General features: G+C 47.6%; 3 protein-coding genes across 4 annotated transcripts in view; 2 read left to right on the forward strand and 1 right to left on the reverse strand.

The window, feature by feature from the left end:
- Positions 1–625: 625 nt before the first annotated feature.
- Positions 626–5,557, reverse strand: DUSP18 (dual specificity phosphatase 18). Of its 2 annotated transcripts, none has more exons than XM_082203519.1 (3): positions 5,537–5,557; positions 3,022–3,124; positions 626–1,482 (listed from the first exon to the last, which is right to left on the reverse strand). In XM_082203519.1, exon 3 carries the CDS (start codon positions 1,425–1,427, stop codon positions 861–863), a length of 567 nt encoding a protein of 188 aa, XP_082059645.1. In that variant the 5' UTR covers positions 1,428–1,482; positions 3,022–3,124; positions 5,537–5,557; the 3' UTR covers positions 626–860. The 2 variants fall into 2 exon arrangements, with proteins under 2 accessions (XP_082059645.1, XP_082059644.1); XM_082203518.1 differs by having other exon boundaries at positions 5,533–5,551.
- A 133-nt stretch (positions 5,558–5,690) lies between these two features.
- Positions 5,691–9,050, forward strand: LOC309521145 (uncharacterized protein C5orf52 homolog). Its single transcript, XM_082203523.1, has 3 exons — positions 5,691–5,849; positions 7,561–7,669; positions 8,631–9,050. Exons 1-3 carry the CDS (start codon positions 5,716–5,718, stop codon positions 8,889–8,891), a joined length of 504 nt encoding a protein of 167 aa, XP_082059649.1. The 5' UTR covers positions 5,691–5,715; the 3' UTR covers positions 8,892–9,050.
- A 3,919-nt stretch (positions 9,051–12,969) lies between these two features.
- OSBP2 (oxysterol binding protein 2) overlaps positions 12,970–15,546 on the forward strand; it is a gene marked incomplete at its 5' end in the record, with an annotated part of 159,727 nt that continues 157,150 nt past the window's right edge. The window contains one exon of the mRNA XM_082203116.1: positions 12,970–13,304. Coding sequence (XP_082059242.1) covers positions 12,991–13,304 — 314 coding nt within the window. The remainder of the gene's footprint in view (positions 13,305–15,546) is intronic.

A 15,546-nucleotide genomic window follows, 5' to 3' on the forward strand; every position in this document is an offset into this window, starting at 1 on the left:
AATTTAACAACGACAACTATTACGGTAATTTTTTAATGTGGATAAAGGTAAAGGTAAAGGACCCCTAGATGGTTAAATCCAGTCAAAGGCAACTATGGGGTTGTGGTGCTCATCTCGCTTTCAGGCCAAGGGAGCCGGCGTTTGTCCACAGACAGCTTTCTGGGTCATGTGGCCAGCAGGACTAAACAGCTTCTGGCACAACGGGACACCGTGACGGAAACCAGAGCGCACGGAAACGCCGTTTACCTTCCTGCCACAGCGGTACCTATTTATCTACTTGCACTGGTGTGCTTTCGAACTGCTAGGTTGGCAGGAGCTGGGACAGAGCAGCAGGAACTCACTCCGTTGTGGGGATTCGAACTACCAACCTTCTGATTGGGAAGCCCAAGAGGCTCAGTGGTTTTAGACCACAGAGCCACCTGCATCCTTCAGAAGAAAATTACTGGGTAGGGGGTAAGGGACCCCGGCCCCCTAGAGTTGGCACCTATGTGGTCTGGTAACCCTAGGCACTACAGTCCTGCTTTGCTGCAACATTGGGTGTTTCCCAACGGAAAAGCTCTCCCTCTTCACTGAAGGCTTTGTTATTTTGGAATGAGACACAAAGGAGTCACAAACTGAGCTTGCCTATGGTTTGCTTGTTTTTTCAATTTTTTGTTGCTTTTATGTATAGAAAAGAAAAAGGCACACACATACACACAGAGCATCCCCTTATCGACAATCCCACCCCCTTCTTCTTCATCAGGCAATAGGCTCTGCACTGGACAGAGTTGGGCAAAATTTCACACTTAGTAAAGATAACGTCGGGGTTCGTTAAGCTCTGCTGAGTCCCCTTCTCCTGGAGGGCGCAAGTTCTGTAATTGTCACAAGGCTATCATGACCCTGACTTCGTTTTCGTAGAGGTCAGGAATCACCCCCAGCGGGGACTGGATCATCTTGACGCTGGTTTTCCCAAAGAGTTTCTGCTCGTACTGGATGAGCTGCTGCCAAAAGCCGTTGTTGGGCCGGACGATGGGCCGGCAGCACTTGACCCAGGCGTGGGCGTTTGCCAGAGACATCGAGTGGCACTTCATCAGGTAGGCGATGCACAGGGCGGCGGATCGGCTGACGCCCGCAGCGCAGTGCACTAGCGTCCGGCCTTGATTTGATTCCACGGCGCGGATCTTATCGGCTACGGGGTCGAAGAAGTCCAAAAGGCGAGATGAGGGGCAGTCTGTTATGGGGACGTGGATGTAGTATATGTCTGGGAAGTAAGTGTTGACCACCTCCACCGAAACGTTGATAACTGTGGTGATCTGGTTGGCATAGAGGAAGAGTTTGTTGTTGGCGGCCTCGCCATTACTGAGGAACAGGCTGTTTGTGATCCGGGAAAGGCCGTAGACAGACGGGTGCCTGAGTATGATAGGGATGGTTCCAAACACTGCATTCATCAAGGCGAACTTTAGACATCAGCTACGACAGGAAGCATCATTCTTGCTCGCTATGCTTTAGGGAGGCAAATGAGGCTTCCGGTTAGACAACAAGGAAAAAGGAACCAGAAGCTTTGCTCTTGGGAATTATAGGGACAGAACTACTGTATTTTTCGCTCTATAAGATGCACCAGACCACAAGACGCACCTAGTTTTTGGAGGAGGAAAACAAGAAAAAAATAGAATTCTGAATCTCAGAAGCCAGAACAGCAAGAGGGATCGCTGCGCAGTGAAAGCAGCAATCCCTCTTGCTGTTCTGGCTTCTGGGATAGCTGCGTAGCCTGCATTCGCTCCATAAGACGCACACATATTTCCCCCTACTTTTTAGGAGGGAAAAAGTGAGTCTTATAGAGCAAAAAATACGGTACCTAAATTGTATAGAAACTTATTCATGTATGCGACTACAGCGGCAAGAATGTTACTTGCCCAAAAATGGAAAGAAGAAGAAGTCCCAGCAAAGGAAGAATGGATGCAAAAACTTATGGAATATGCAGCAATGGCAAAACTGACCGGAAGAGTAAGAAATCAAGATAACAAGCTTTTTTATAAAAGAATGGAAATGGTTTATTGAATATTTACAGATACATTGTAAACAGATAAAAACACTGGCAGGATAATCGTACTAACCTGCAGTTTCATAAGAGTATACAGTGGTACCTTGGTATTCAAATGGTTTGGCTCCCGAACAAATCAGCTCTTGAATGCCGCAAACCCAGGAGTGAGTGTTCCGGTTTGTGAACATTTTTTGGAAGCCGAATGTCCAAACGTGGTTTCCGTGACTTCCGAATGAGTACAGGAAGCTCCTGCAGCCAATTGGAAGCTGCACCTTGGTTTTCGAACACTTTTGGGAGTTGATCGGACTCCTGTAACAGATTAAGTTCGAGAACCAAGGTACCACTGTATATTTAAAGAAGATGAATAAATGAGCAAATTAAGTTAATTTGGATATGCAGAAGATATGAAAAATAAATTTAAGGAACTGCAGAAAGAGGGGGAAGGAAGTCAAGTTTTGAAATGTCAAAAGGATTGTAAAATCAGTGAAATGTATAAATCTGAAAAGTATAAATATATTTTAGAAAAAATAGACAACGAGGGAAAAGGCAAACTGAATGTGCAATATCCAGTAGTGGCTATCACCAGGGTTTTGGGGTTTTTTTACCTCCCAGGTAGGCGCCATCACCATTCTAAGAGAACAAGGGAGAAATTATTGGTGAGTTCCTAGCACCTCATTTTCTAGAAAAATTGTACTGGCTATTGCTCAATGTTGGGAATTATTCATAAAGCATTAGGATTAAAGATGTGAAGGCACTGAAGAATAAAAAAATACCTGCCAATTTTTCTGGTTTCCCTTGCAGAGAACAGGGCTGGAGGAACCTGCAGATTTCCAAATGTTGTTGGACTACAACTCCCATCAACCCTGGCAATTAGCCCTGCTGGCTGATGGAGGTCGGAGTTCCACTCTAGAGGGATATATGCCGTTATATAAAAATCTTGCAAATCTTGCCAAAGTTACCAGGGAAAACAGCAGCACTTTGTGAGTCGTCTTTGGCTATACCTGTATATATTCCTGGTCGAACACCACCGGCATCTATCGTGGCCCCCAGACACTGATTCAGGAAGTCGTTTGCTTCTTGAACATCATAGTCTTTCAATAATGTCTAAAAGGAGAAAAAGACATTGAAAACTTGGAGCTATTTCAAATGAAGTTCTTTGTAGTCAGCCCTAGCTCTCTGCACCCTTAACAAACCACAGTTCCCAGGATTCTTGGGTGGTTAGAGCCATGACGACTACTATTTTTCACTCTATAAGACGCACTAGACCATAAGACGCACCTAGTTTTTGGAGGAGGAAAACAAGAAAAAAATAGAATTCTGAATCTCAGAAGCCAGAACAGCAGGAGGGATCACTGCGCAGCGAAAGCAGCGATCCCTCTTGCTGTTCCTGGCTTCTGGGATAGCTGCGCCAGCCTGCATTCGCTCCATAAGACGCACACACATTTCCCCTTACTTTTTAGGAGAGAAAAAGTGAGTCTTATAGAGCAAAAAATACGGTATTTAAAATGGAACAATACTGCTTTAAATGTATAGTGCATAGTACAAGTAAAAGTGGGAGGGAGGGAAGACTAATGACTTGGAACATTTGTTGTATGAAAAGTTACCAGCAGTAACTTACAGGATATGCACCCTTTGGAAAATGAAACAGTGAGACCACCCCAAAGCTTCTGAAGATGCAAAAGCAGGATTGTTTAGGACCACCTCGCTAGCACCGCAAACGCAAATCCTCATGAATTGCATCCTAATTGGATGCAACCCTTTAAAAGCATGGTTGCTATTTTGATTACCCTCGCCATCTTTGAATTTGCTCAGACCCGTACATTTGTGCATCTATGTGTATAAATTAGCACATGCAAATTTGCATCAGGAGCTTTGCACCTTCTTAACTACCTAGAAATCAGCATTCTGCGATTCTCTGTTTCTGTGAATTAAGTGTCAGAATTTAAGGACTCGTTTTGAGTTCAAGGTTCCAGGCTAAATGGCCCTTCTGCTCCCCTTCTCCGGGGTTTCTGGCAAGGATTTTTGCAACCCCTCCTGGAGATGCGAGGGGCTGAACTGGTGGTAAACTACTGCGCTACAACCCTTCTCCAAATCCCAAATCCTGTCAAGGCTCAGAAACTGATATGCCAGAGCAGTGAGATGGCCAAATTTGCTGAACTGCTCAGCAGGGTTGTTAAAAGAGAGAGAGAGAGGGAGGGAGGGAGGGAGGGGGAGAGAGAGAGAGATTGCAAAGGGCTGCAAAGGGACCCTCTCCAAACTGAGTGAATGGGCAAATATATTATCATTGGGTCTGAACAATGGCGGACTTGGTTTCCCCCCAGATTTTAGCAGTGCCCCGTGCAATGCCAAAATCTGGTGCCCTCCTGTCTCTCGTCTTCCATTCTAAGTCACTGTTGCAGGAGCTCCTACAGCACCCTCTTGGCTAGGCGCCCAGTGCAAGTGAACTGGTCCCTCTCCTCTGAATCCTCCTCTGGTTTGAATCCGCCTAGGAGCAACACTTTGGAGTTACAGCAGATAGCTAGATGAAGATGTCAACCCAATACAGTATATGTCAGCTTTGAAAAAGGCAGATCCCACGCTAGGGATCATTGGGAAAGGAACTGAAAACAAAACTGCCCATGTCGTAATGCCAATATACAAATCTAGGATGTGACCATATTTAGGATAGGTAAAGGTAAAGGGACCCCTGACCATTAGGTCCAGTCGTGGCCGACTCGGGGGTTGCGGCGCTCATCTTGCTTTATTGGCCAAGGGAGCTGGTGTACAGCTTCCGGGTCATGTGGCCAGCATGACTAAGCTGCTTCTGGCGAACCAGAGCAGCGCACAGAAACGCCATTTACCTTCCCGCCGGAGTGGGGACCAAGGAGCAGGGACCAAGCAACGGGAGCTCACTCCGTTGCGGGGATTCAAACTGCCGACCTTCCGATGGGCAAGCCCAAGAGGCTCTGTGGCTTAACCCATAGCGCCACTTGTGTCCCATATTTAGGATACTGTGTACAATTCTGGTCATCTCCCATCAAAAAGGGCATTGTAGAGTTGGAAAAGGTTCAGAAAGGACTTCTTCACACAGCACAAACTATGGAACTCCCTGCTGCAGGAGGCAGCGATGGGCACTGACTTGGATGGCTTTTGAAGAGGATCAAACAAATTCATGGGGGAGAGGGCTGTTGATGGCTACTAGCTACAATGGCTCTGCTGTGCCTCCACAGCCAGAGGCAGAAATGCTTCTGGAAAACCCGCAGGAGAGTCCCCTTGGGCTCAGGTCCTGCTTTCCACTCAGGCCTCAGGTTGCCCACTGTGAGAAGAGGATGCTAGTCTAGATGGCAGGATCCGGCAGGCTCTCCTTACGCTGTTATGGCCATTCAGAGATAGACTGCCTTTGGACATGGAGGTTCTCCCCCCCCCCATCCTTCCCTGACTTTGGGGATGGATTCTTGCGCAGCGCTTCCTCCGCGCCCCACTCGCCCCACCAAAATCCTTTCTCGACCTGACGACGGGGGAGCTCTCCTTACCCACCGCCCACCCCAGACGCTTCCTGCGGTGCCCCCTCGTCCTCCTCCTCCTCCTGCTTCAGAAGCAGCGGCAACGGGAACGCACTGAGCCCTTCCAAGCCCCGGGGCCGGTTTCCAGGGCAACTCTGAACGCCCGATCCCATTGTGACCTCCGCTCCCTCCGCGGGGAGGCATTGCCCAGCCATGGCTCAGCGCAGTCCGGTCCAGTCCCCGGTCAGGGGAGGCGCCATGGAGGCGGGGAAACCCGAGGACGCCCCGCCGGCCGTGGTCACCTTCTTCCAGCCCCACGTCGGCGGCCAAGTGCTGGTGCTTTTCAGGTAAAGGGGGTGGGTGGATGGGGGGAGCGGGGCAAGCCCCCCCCCAGGGCACAAGGAGGTAGGGGAGGGGCTTCACTCGTGACACCCTCCCCCCTCAATCAGGAGTTTGCCCCGTTTTGCCTCTGAACATGTGCAGAGTTCTTTTCCTCCCTGAAAGGGGAAAATAATTTTTTTTGGGGGGGGGTCCCTCTTTCACAAATGTAAATATTGCACAGTCCCAATGGAGGGCCCTTGAACATGTGCAGAGTTCTGCCGTTCCCTGACAGAAGAGGGAAGAGGCTTTGTTGCGTTTCCCCCCTTTGTGTCTGCATGAATTGCATGCCATGTTCAGGGGTAGCAAGACAGCCCCCAGTGACATGCCTCTGAGCATTTGCAGAGTTATTTTGCTTCAGGAGGGAAGAAGGGTTTATCTGTTTTTCCTCACATATAAAGCTTGTTTATGTGTCTCCTTTAGGGGTTGCAAGGCAGAGTTTTTTCGTTGAAAGAAGAGGAAAGAGGGTTGGGGTTTTTTTGTCTTTCCACAAACATAAAGATTTATATTATGTGTATGTAAAAAATAATATTCTCTGCCTTATAGCAGTAGCTTTTGGTTAAAACAAAAAACTAGTGACCCAGAAACAGATCTCCCAACACCCTATATACTGGGCATTTTCAAAGCACTTAGCATATGCTCTTGAAATCTTTACAATAAGCATGCAATGTATATCAGTATAAATATCGTCAGATATTGCAGAGGGCATGAGACAAAGAAAGAAAGAAAGAAAGAAAGAAAGAAGGCCTGACTTTTCTTTAGGTCACGAGGTTAGAAAGACAAGGTTCGAACCAGGGACTGCATGGTTTATTTAAATCTTAAAATGTTTATTTGCTTTCCCCCTCAAAGAGGCTTACAAAAATAAGAAGGCAGCTATATCAGTGTTGCCGGAAAAAGATAAAAACATTCAAATCTTCCATAACATAATATTTCAGCCTTCATCCAGCGAGCAGGAGAAAATGGCTCATGGAAAATTAACCTGCATGTGGTTCAGCCTCCTCCTAGCTCCTAGAATACACCAGTGTGAAGAGACAGTGCGGTGTAATGGTTATAGTGCCAGACTATGACGCAGGTGGTGCTGTGGGTTAAACCACAGAGCCTAGGGCTTGCCTATCAGAAGGTTGGCGGTTCGAATCCCCACGACAGAGTGAGCTCCCGTTGCTCGGTCCCTGCTCCAGCCAACCTAGCAGTTTGAAAGCACGTCAAAGTGCAAGTAGATAAATAGGTACCACTCTGGCAGGAAGGTAAACGGCATTTCCGTGCTCTGCTCTGGTTCGCCAGAAGCTGCTTAGTCATGCTGGCCACATGACCCGGAAGCCAATAAAGTGAGATGAGCGCCGCAACCCCAGAGTCGGTCACAACTGGACCTAATGGTCAGTCCTATGACCTGGGAGACCAGGGTTTGAATCCTCACTCAGCCACGATGAAGCTCACTGGGTGACCGCAGGCCAGTCGCTGTCTCTCAGCCTAAGCTACCTCACAGGGTCATTGTGATGGTAAAATCGGGATTAAGGAGAACCATGTGTACTACCTTGAGCTCCCTGAGGTATATAAATGTATGAAATAAAAAAGTGCTAGGCCTACAGGTGGATATTCCTATATTGGTGGTATTTACTCCCTTAATTTTGGAGGGAGGCAGTAGCAAATGCGGTTCTAACCAGGCGCCTTTCCCCCGTGCAGTTTGCTCAGTGGCAGCGAAGCCGTTTTAAAGAGGTTTTTACCCAAGAGTCATCTTTCTAAGGTGATCATTCGTGACAACATCAGTGTCCAGAGAGTGCACGATATCAAGGTACATCTCACTATTGAACCTCCTTACCTGAGCCTCCTGCTTGTGTTACATTTCAAATGCACAAGAGAATGTTTCTTTAGGCTGGCGAGCCAAATAACTATTGTATATCCGGGAACTTGTTTGTATACCTCTATCTCTTTTATGTTCAAGAAGCTCCCTTTGTGTCAATGGAGGAAGAAGACATTCTTTGTGTCAATGGAGGAAGAAGGCGTTCTGTGCACACAATGTCCTTGCAAATCAACTCCATCCACAGGAATGAGCAGAGTTGTGGAGGTGGAAAGAGCTCCACATGGCTCCCGAACCAGGAATACTTTGGCTGCATTCGCACAGTGGTTTATCCCATTTCCCCAGCGCTTCCCTGTTAATTTCAGCATTATATTTGAGCTTTCATACAATGCAAACCACTTCTGGAAAACTAATGGAATACAGTGCATATTGAGCATTTTGTTTCCATGTTTTTGAGCCCCCGAAAATGTGTTTGCAGCCCCCAGTTTACCTGGAAAATTGTGGGAGTAAAGCAATGAAATTTGGGGTAGTATACTGGCATACGTCCCCCCCCCGCTCTTTTCATGGGGGAAATAGAAGCACACATATGTGGAAAGGGCGGCGGCGGCGCAGTTAACGACATTATCCAGTGACATGCACGTCTGAATGCACCCCTAGGTTACACAACTGGATTTTGTGTTCAAGCACAACAAACCCGCTTCTGACCAGGTAGAGTGGCATGAATTTCACACACAAGCTCTGATTGGCTGAGTAGTTTGTAGGGCTTTTCCTTCTGTATGGTTATATGTCTCTCTTCCATGAATGGAGAAAGACAGAACCTCTCTGTTCCTTAATCCTCAGATTATGCACCGGTTTGGTTCAGCTTGCTTAGAGTGTTATTAAGACTTTTCTCTCTGGACTTTTGTCTGTGTTTATTTAAGTGACTTTGCTAACAGTTGCTTCCGATTTCTTAAAGCTCAAGCACATTGAAGAAAGCAAAAGGAAGATGGGCAATCTCATCGACCAGATGATGAAGAAGTTTGTGCATGACCAGCAGAAGAAAATGAACCGCTGGAAGAAGGAATATGGCCACTACCAGAGAATGCTGGAGAAGATTGACCAGAGGGCCTGGCTCAAAGCCCACACCTCAGCCTTTGCACTGCCGGAGCTAACAAAGGCCAAGGAAGTCACAGGATGGAAAAATGTGAACCTGCCACAGCAAAACAGGCTTAGGTAACGTGAGTGACCATGAGCTAGAGGAGTGGCTTCATGGTTCCACTTGGCACAGAAAATCATCAGGAAAAAGACCCATGCGCCCCCCCCGCCCCGTAGGCTTTCCTGCTGGCTTGTCTCATTAGGATAATCGAATTAAAGTTAATACAAGGCCTTCACAGCATTCATGTGGCACAAATGTTTCTGTTGTAGGCTTTTAATTGGATTTTTTTTGATGTTCAGAGGGCTTTATGGTCTTTTTGCAGGTCCAGCCTTACCATTAGGCAAAATGCAGCAGCAGATTTAGGGTGTTATGGAAAAGTTGCAAATTGTTAGCTATTGACCAATTTATTGTTATTGTATTCTTACTGACAGGAAGGGGGTAAGGTGCCTGTGGGTTGGTTTGGATTTTTTTGCCTCAGGTGCTAAAATACCTCAGTTTGGCCTTAGATGCTTTGCAACTTGATTTGGGGTGGGAGGGGGCACCAGGCTGCTCTGCCTCAAGCGGCATAATGTCTTGGACTGTCCTGGTCTTTTGGTTCTCTACAACCTGTTATTCCCTGTTTACAGATAGTTGATTGACTAAAGCTGAGAGAGAAATAGTGACTTGCCTAAGGTGAGTCTGTGACCATGGCGGGGGGGGGGGAGGTATTTGAACCAGCTTGTCCAGATCGATCAGATGTTTCCAAAAGAAGATGCATTTGGAAAGTGCAATGAAATGGAACATCCTGGGTCTGTGGGGTCCTTTTCTGCAGGTTGGTGTTCTGGTATGCAGCTGGCCGGCAAAATTTGCATGGCACTACACAACACCCCCATTCCCAAACACCAGTTCTATCTGCATTGCAGCCAAGGTTGTGCATAGCACACGTTGAAGGAGACAGAAGTACCTGGGTTTATTTAGTGTCTGTACCCTGCTCTTTAGTCACAAAGACTCCCATGGCAGCTTACAAACAATCAGATATAACTGTTGCTGTCTGCAGGCCTACAACGTAAAATACATGGCACACAAGGAAAGAAGTATAGGGGTGGAAGAAGAAGAGAGCAAACCCAAGAGCACTTCTTAAAGTAAAAAAGTAGTTCTTATAATGACCAACTGGAAACAGTTCAGCGGCCAGAGATGCCTGAGGAAGCTGGTCTTAGGAACACAGGAAGCTGCCTTATACAGAGTCAGGCGATTGGTCCATCTTGCTCAGTAATGTCTACAATGACTGGCACACCCCATGAATAAATGTATACATCTGTATCATCTCTGCTTACCTGCCTTTCTTCCTTAAACTAAAACCCCTTGATGATGTAGTCTTTTTTCAATCTGTCGGACACACAAACAATTTAGCACCCTCCTCTTCATGTCGTGCTGGCAGCAACAGCCCTCCAGTGGTGAGCCTCTAGGAATCCCTGAACTTGAATCCTCTTATACCACTCACATAGAGAAACTAATAAGTACTTCTTTTATTTATTTCTCTATGTGGCCAAAAGATGCTGCCAGCTATCAGCAGAGATGTCTGGTGAGCTGAATATGCAATGAATGGTGTCCTTTATGTTTACTCTAGACACCTGACTTGCAAAAGCAATAAAGATCTAATTCATTTCTGTGACATACATTTGGAAGGGATTAAGACAAGAAGATATTGCCTACATTGATCATCTGTGCTAAAGGGGCAGTCTCATATGGTAAAATTGGTCTGTACACAACTGAGTTGAGATTGGCAAGGTAAATTTTCTCATCTGACATCACAACAGGCTGCTAGCAGAATGCACATTTTTGTGTGTGCATCTCACACACCTGCACAGAAAACTGGACAGCTGACTGCCTTCCAATAATGGTTCTGTTCTCTCAGGTGCCTCCCACCAGCTTATGGATATCCTGGCTCAAGTTCGCACTAAAAGACAGCACCAGGACTGACTGCAAATTGCCTCTTAGTGCCTGACAATTCATTCTGCTAATGCCTGTACTAGGCACAAACCCTGCCTGCAGTGTTCTTGCTAAAGACTTGTCTGTTTTCGGCATCATTCTGGGTGAAGTCTCTTCCTGTCCCTTGATCATCCAGAAAGAAAGGACCTAGGTGACTGGAGATATGGTGGCCACAACTCCTATGAGGCACCAACTCACTTGTAGGTTTGAAGTCCTGTCCCCAGAACTATAATGGTTGTTGCTTCTGACTTGTCCTAGCTCCCGGTGCTCCCAGGTCAGACCTAAATGAGCCTGGCAGGTGGGCCACTGTTGCTTACCAGGAGGGGCAAAGCAGTGTGCAGGTCAGCATGTGCCAAATAAAATAATAAGCAAAGTTCACTGGATAAGCCCAATGAGTCATCTAGTATAGCACCCTGTTCTCACAGTCAAGCAGAACCCAATCACAGGAGCCCTGTCCTCTCCTGTGGTGTTCAACAGCGGATATTCAGAAGCATTACAGTGGTACCTCGGGTTAAGTACTTAATTCGTTCCGGAGGTCTGTTCTTAACCTGAAACTTTTCTTAACCTGAAGCACCACTTTAGCTAATGAGGCCTCCCGCTGCCACCGCGCTGCTGGAGCCCAATTTCTGTTCTTAACCTGAAGCTAAATTCTTAACCTGAAGCACTATTTCTGGGTTAGCGGAGTGTGTAACCTGAAGTGTATGTAACCTGAAGTACCACTGTACTGCGTCTGACCATGGAGGCAGACTATAGTCATTGTGGCTAGTAGCAGTTAATAGGCTTATCCTCTATGAATCTGTCTAATCCTCTGTTAAAGACACCCGGGCTGGATGGGCTTTGCTGGCATATTTGTACTGCGGCAATCTTCCTGCATCAATCCTGTAGCTGGGACTTGAGGCTCACAAGGGATGAGGCAGGCTGAGTTGGGCGGATTCAGGTGGAAGTAAGCCCAGACATAACAAGTCCGGGCAGGGCAAGCCTGCTGACTCAGCCACAGCATTCTCTGGGGATCAGCAGTCAGGACCATGGATAGCTCCAGGTACATTGTGCTACCTGACCCGTAGGATGCAACCTTAGCAAAGGATTCTCTGATGAGATCCCCAACAACATCTGTAGTGGCAGGTGTCCACATACACATTTTACCACACCTCTGTTTTGCAGAATTGTAAAACTGTGTGAGAAAATGCAGAGTCAGGTGTTGCCTGGATGGAGTGACAGTTTAGCACAGTTTAGATGTGTGTTTCATGTGTTGAAATGCTGCTTCGGAAGTCTAAACGTTTCAGCTTTCAAACGCTGAAAACCCAGAAGTGAATGCTTCCATTTTTCAAATATTTGATGTACGTTCTTAGAATGTACAGTAATTGTTTAAAACATTTATTACTTAATTCTTTGATTATAACTATTTTAAGAATTCTCACCGTGATGCATTAATATTTCTGACTTTTAAAACTTATATATTTATACAAACACCATTTTAATTTTTTATCAAAACATATTTTCTTAAGCTCGCTCCCCGGTGTGTTCCTTTTCCCTTTTCTAGATTGTAACCCTGAAGGCAGCGACTGTTTTGTTTAAAACTGACTGGATTTAGGGCTCTTTATATATAAATGTGTAATAAATGACATATATATATATATATATAATTTTTTTTGATATAAGCTTTCGCTTGCGTCGCCTTGGCCACGTCGCCAGTCGAAGCTTTTGCCGCCCTGTCACCTGAGGTAACAGCGTGGCAAAATGGCCGCCGGCGCCTCCACCTGGACAGCGAACCGCTGAGCCTCGAGGAGCTTCCCGCCTTTTTTTTTATTCTAATCAAGCGGCGTCCGCATCCCTATTCCTTGATTGGCGCCTTGCCGGCCCCGCCCCCTTTCCATTCCCCGCCCTCCGCCTTCCACACAACTCCCGCGAGATCTCCGATCCTCCGGCAGCCCGACGAGCCTCGCAGACGAGGCGCACGTGATTCGGGAGCCGTTCGGCGCCCTCGCCGTCGGAGAGGGGAAAGAACAGAACGCGGGGCGCCGCTGTCGTAGCGGTCGCGTCACGCCGCTCCCTCGGGTGGGGTGGGGCGTCACATGGCCAGGAGCGGAGGGGCGCGGCTTGCCGCCGTCACGTGTCGCGCGGCCCCGCCCCCTCGCTAGCCCTGGCGGCGGCGCTGAGGCGAAGCAGCCAGGAGGAGGAGCGGCCGGGCGCAGCCTCAGCGGCGGCGTCGCCTATGGGGAAGGCAGCCGCGCCGCTGTGCAGCGCCGGCACCCGCGGGCTGGTCTCCCTGCTCAGCGCCGTTCCTTGCCTGGCCTGCAAGCAGCCCCCTCGCCGCCCTCCTCCTCCCCCCGCCCTCCTCGTCGCCATGAGCCTGGCCGGCGCCACCACCCTCGAGGGGCCCTTGCCCTCCACCCCCGCGACCACCCCGACCTCGGCCGGCCCCGGGCCCGACACGTACAAAGGCTGGCTCTTCAAGTGGACCAACTACCTGAAGGGCTACCAGCGCCGCTGGTTCGTGCTTAGCAACGGGCTGCTCAGCTACTACAGGTACCGTGGTACACTTTTTTTGCCCGGGCATTCCTTTGCTAACGTTTGTGAGTGCGCGAACTTTAGGGGCAGTGTGGTAGTTGTTAAAGGGGGGGGCAGGCGCTTGTGGGGCGCGCGAGTACTGCTTCTGCAGACTAGGGGGTAGGAGAAGTCGACGTGGCCCGTTACTAGTAGTATTACGGCAACGCTGACTGTCTAATGTACAGTATAGCACTCGAGAGAGGGGGGTCGTGGTCGTGTGACATGGGTGCTGTGCAGCTGCTAGGAAAACTCAGATGATTTCCGAATACTGCTGCTGCTCCCACCCCCAATAACTCACCAGCAACAACCTGCCACCCAGAGTGTATCTGTGATCCTTAGTTCGATGGTAGAGCATCTAATTTGCGTGCAAAAAGTCCCAGGTGCAATCCCTGGCCTGTGTAGGTAGGACTAGGAGAGACTCCTGTCTAAAATCGTGGAGAGTCACTGCCAGTCAGTGCAAACAGTACTGACTTAGATGGACCAATGTTTTTGACTCATAGAATCCTAGAATTGTAGAGTTGGAAGGGACCCCGAGGGTCATCTATTTCAACCCCCTGCAATGCAGGAATCAATGGCCATAGCTCAATGGTAGAGCACCTGCTTTCTGCATGTCCCAGCTTCAATCCCTGCTATCACCAGGTAGGGCTAGGAGAAGCTCCCTTTCTGAAATCTTGGGAGAGCTGCTGCCACTCAGTGTAGGCAGTGCAAAGCTGTGTGGGCCAATGACCTTACTCCATATAAAGCTGCCTTCTATAATAGGGGAAGGGTTGTAGGCAGCTCACTGTTGGACCTTTTGCCTACAAAGCACATGCTCTAAGGCTCAGTCCTCAGTAGCATCTCCAGGTAGGTCTGAGAATGACCCCTGACTGAAACGAGAGTTGCTGTCAGTCAGTGTTGACAGGACTGAGCTAGGTGATCTGATGTAGTATAAGGCAGGCTTCTATACCTTTTTGGGAAATTGTGTTAATGCTGCGTTTGTTTGCCTGCATGCTCAGCTACTGTCTGAATTGTGACAAATGAAAGATAGAGTAGTGCAGTTTCTACAAGCAGCATGTGGTAGTGTGTCCCACCACACTGTAAAACATGCCTTCAATGTAGGTCTCTTGTCTGTTGAATTAGTAGCTGCAGTCCAAGTACCAGTTGTGTTAGTGGAGGGATCATCCTGAAAATTCCTGGTGTTTTTAGCGCTTCAGGTGAAGGCACTTTGCAATAACAGTAACAAGAAACTAGTTCCTGCCTGCAGGAGTTTATGGTCTAAGCTTCAGCAGCTGGGAAAACAGGGAAGGGAGGGGAGTGGCAGGGTAACAAAACAAATAAAAGAAAAAAGGGGGGAGGATACAATGAGAAAGGGGAAGACGGGAGCAAATAGTTAGCAATATCTTTGTGCTCAATTTCCAGAGAAAGGGTATTTTTTGTTTTTGCAAAAACAGGCTTACAAGAGATCTGTGGCATACAGCTTTTTGGGTGAAAGCTCACTTGGTCAGATGCACACAGAGGAAAAATGGGTTATAAACAATGGAGACAAAGACCATGAAATTCAGATGGTAGTGATAGTTCTCTCTCTGATAAGGTTCCGCAGGTAATGCTTTTGCCATGCTAATTTCTTGCCTAAGAAGAGAACTGCTTTCAATTATTGATTAGGTTTAGTTTAACCTAATTTGCTAATGAGTACATTAGCAAATTTTGGTTTTCGAACAGCTTCGTTCTTGAATGTTTTGGCTCCCGAACTCTGCAAACCCGGAAGTGAGTGTTCCAGTTTGCGAACTATTTTTGGAGGCCGAATGTCCGCCGCGACTTCCAGAGCTTCCTGCAGCCAATCAGAAGCCACACTTCGGTTTCCGAATGTTTTGGAAGTGGAATGGATTCTGTTCGACTTCCAGTGTAAAACTGTACTACTTAATCAATTTAATTCTGTATGAATTTCTGAATTCTTGTAATCTGAAAGGTTAGGCTGGAAGCTGTGGGTCCAGCTTTTGGAAACTTGGTGCCTTCTTTATGTTTTGGAGTTGTGGTCATTTCCACACTATGGTCTTCTAGGCCTTTAGTAGAAAGTTGCAATGGCTGGAAAGAGCTCTGGTATTGTTCTGTCTTCTTGCTTAGTGTGAGAAGAATAGGCAACCTTTTGTCAGATATAAGTATTTAAATACAAGTTTGTTTCCTGTTGCACCAGTGACGGCTGCTGGGAACGCAAGGCTTCTTATACAACAGGAAAATTGTCTTC

Source organism: Podarcis vaucheri (assembly GCF_965113315.1).
Source record: "Podarcis vaucheri genome assembly, chromosome: 16".
Taxonomy (NCBI): domain Eukaryota; kingdom Metazoa; phylum Chordata; class Lepidosauria; order Squamata; family Lacertidae; genus Podarcis; species Podarcis vaucheri.

What these genes read in the sequence shown, in the direction of transcription:
- DUSP18 (XM_082203519.1), bottom strand. Translation starts at nt 1,427, where the DNA reads ATGAATGCAGTGTTTGGAACCATCCCTATCATACTCAGGCACCCGTCT.
- LOC309521145 (XM_082203523.1), top strand. Translation starts at nt 5,716, where the DNA reads ATGGCTCAGCGCAGTCCGGTCCAGTCCCCGGTCAGGGGAGGCGCCATG. An exon ending in CAAGTGCTGGTGCTTTTCAG is followed by an intron (nt 5,850 to 7,560) that starts GTAAAGGGGGTG and finishes TCCCCCGTGCAG; the next exon opens with TTTGCTCAGTGGCAGCGAAG. An exon ending in AGAGAGTGCACGATATCAAG is followed by an intron (nt 7,670 to 8,630) that starts GTACATCTCACT and finishes GATTTCTTAAAG; the next exon opens with CTCAAGCACATTGAAGAAAG.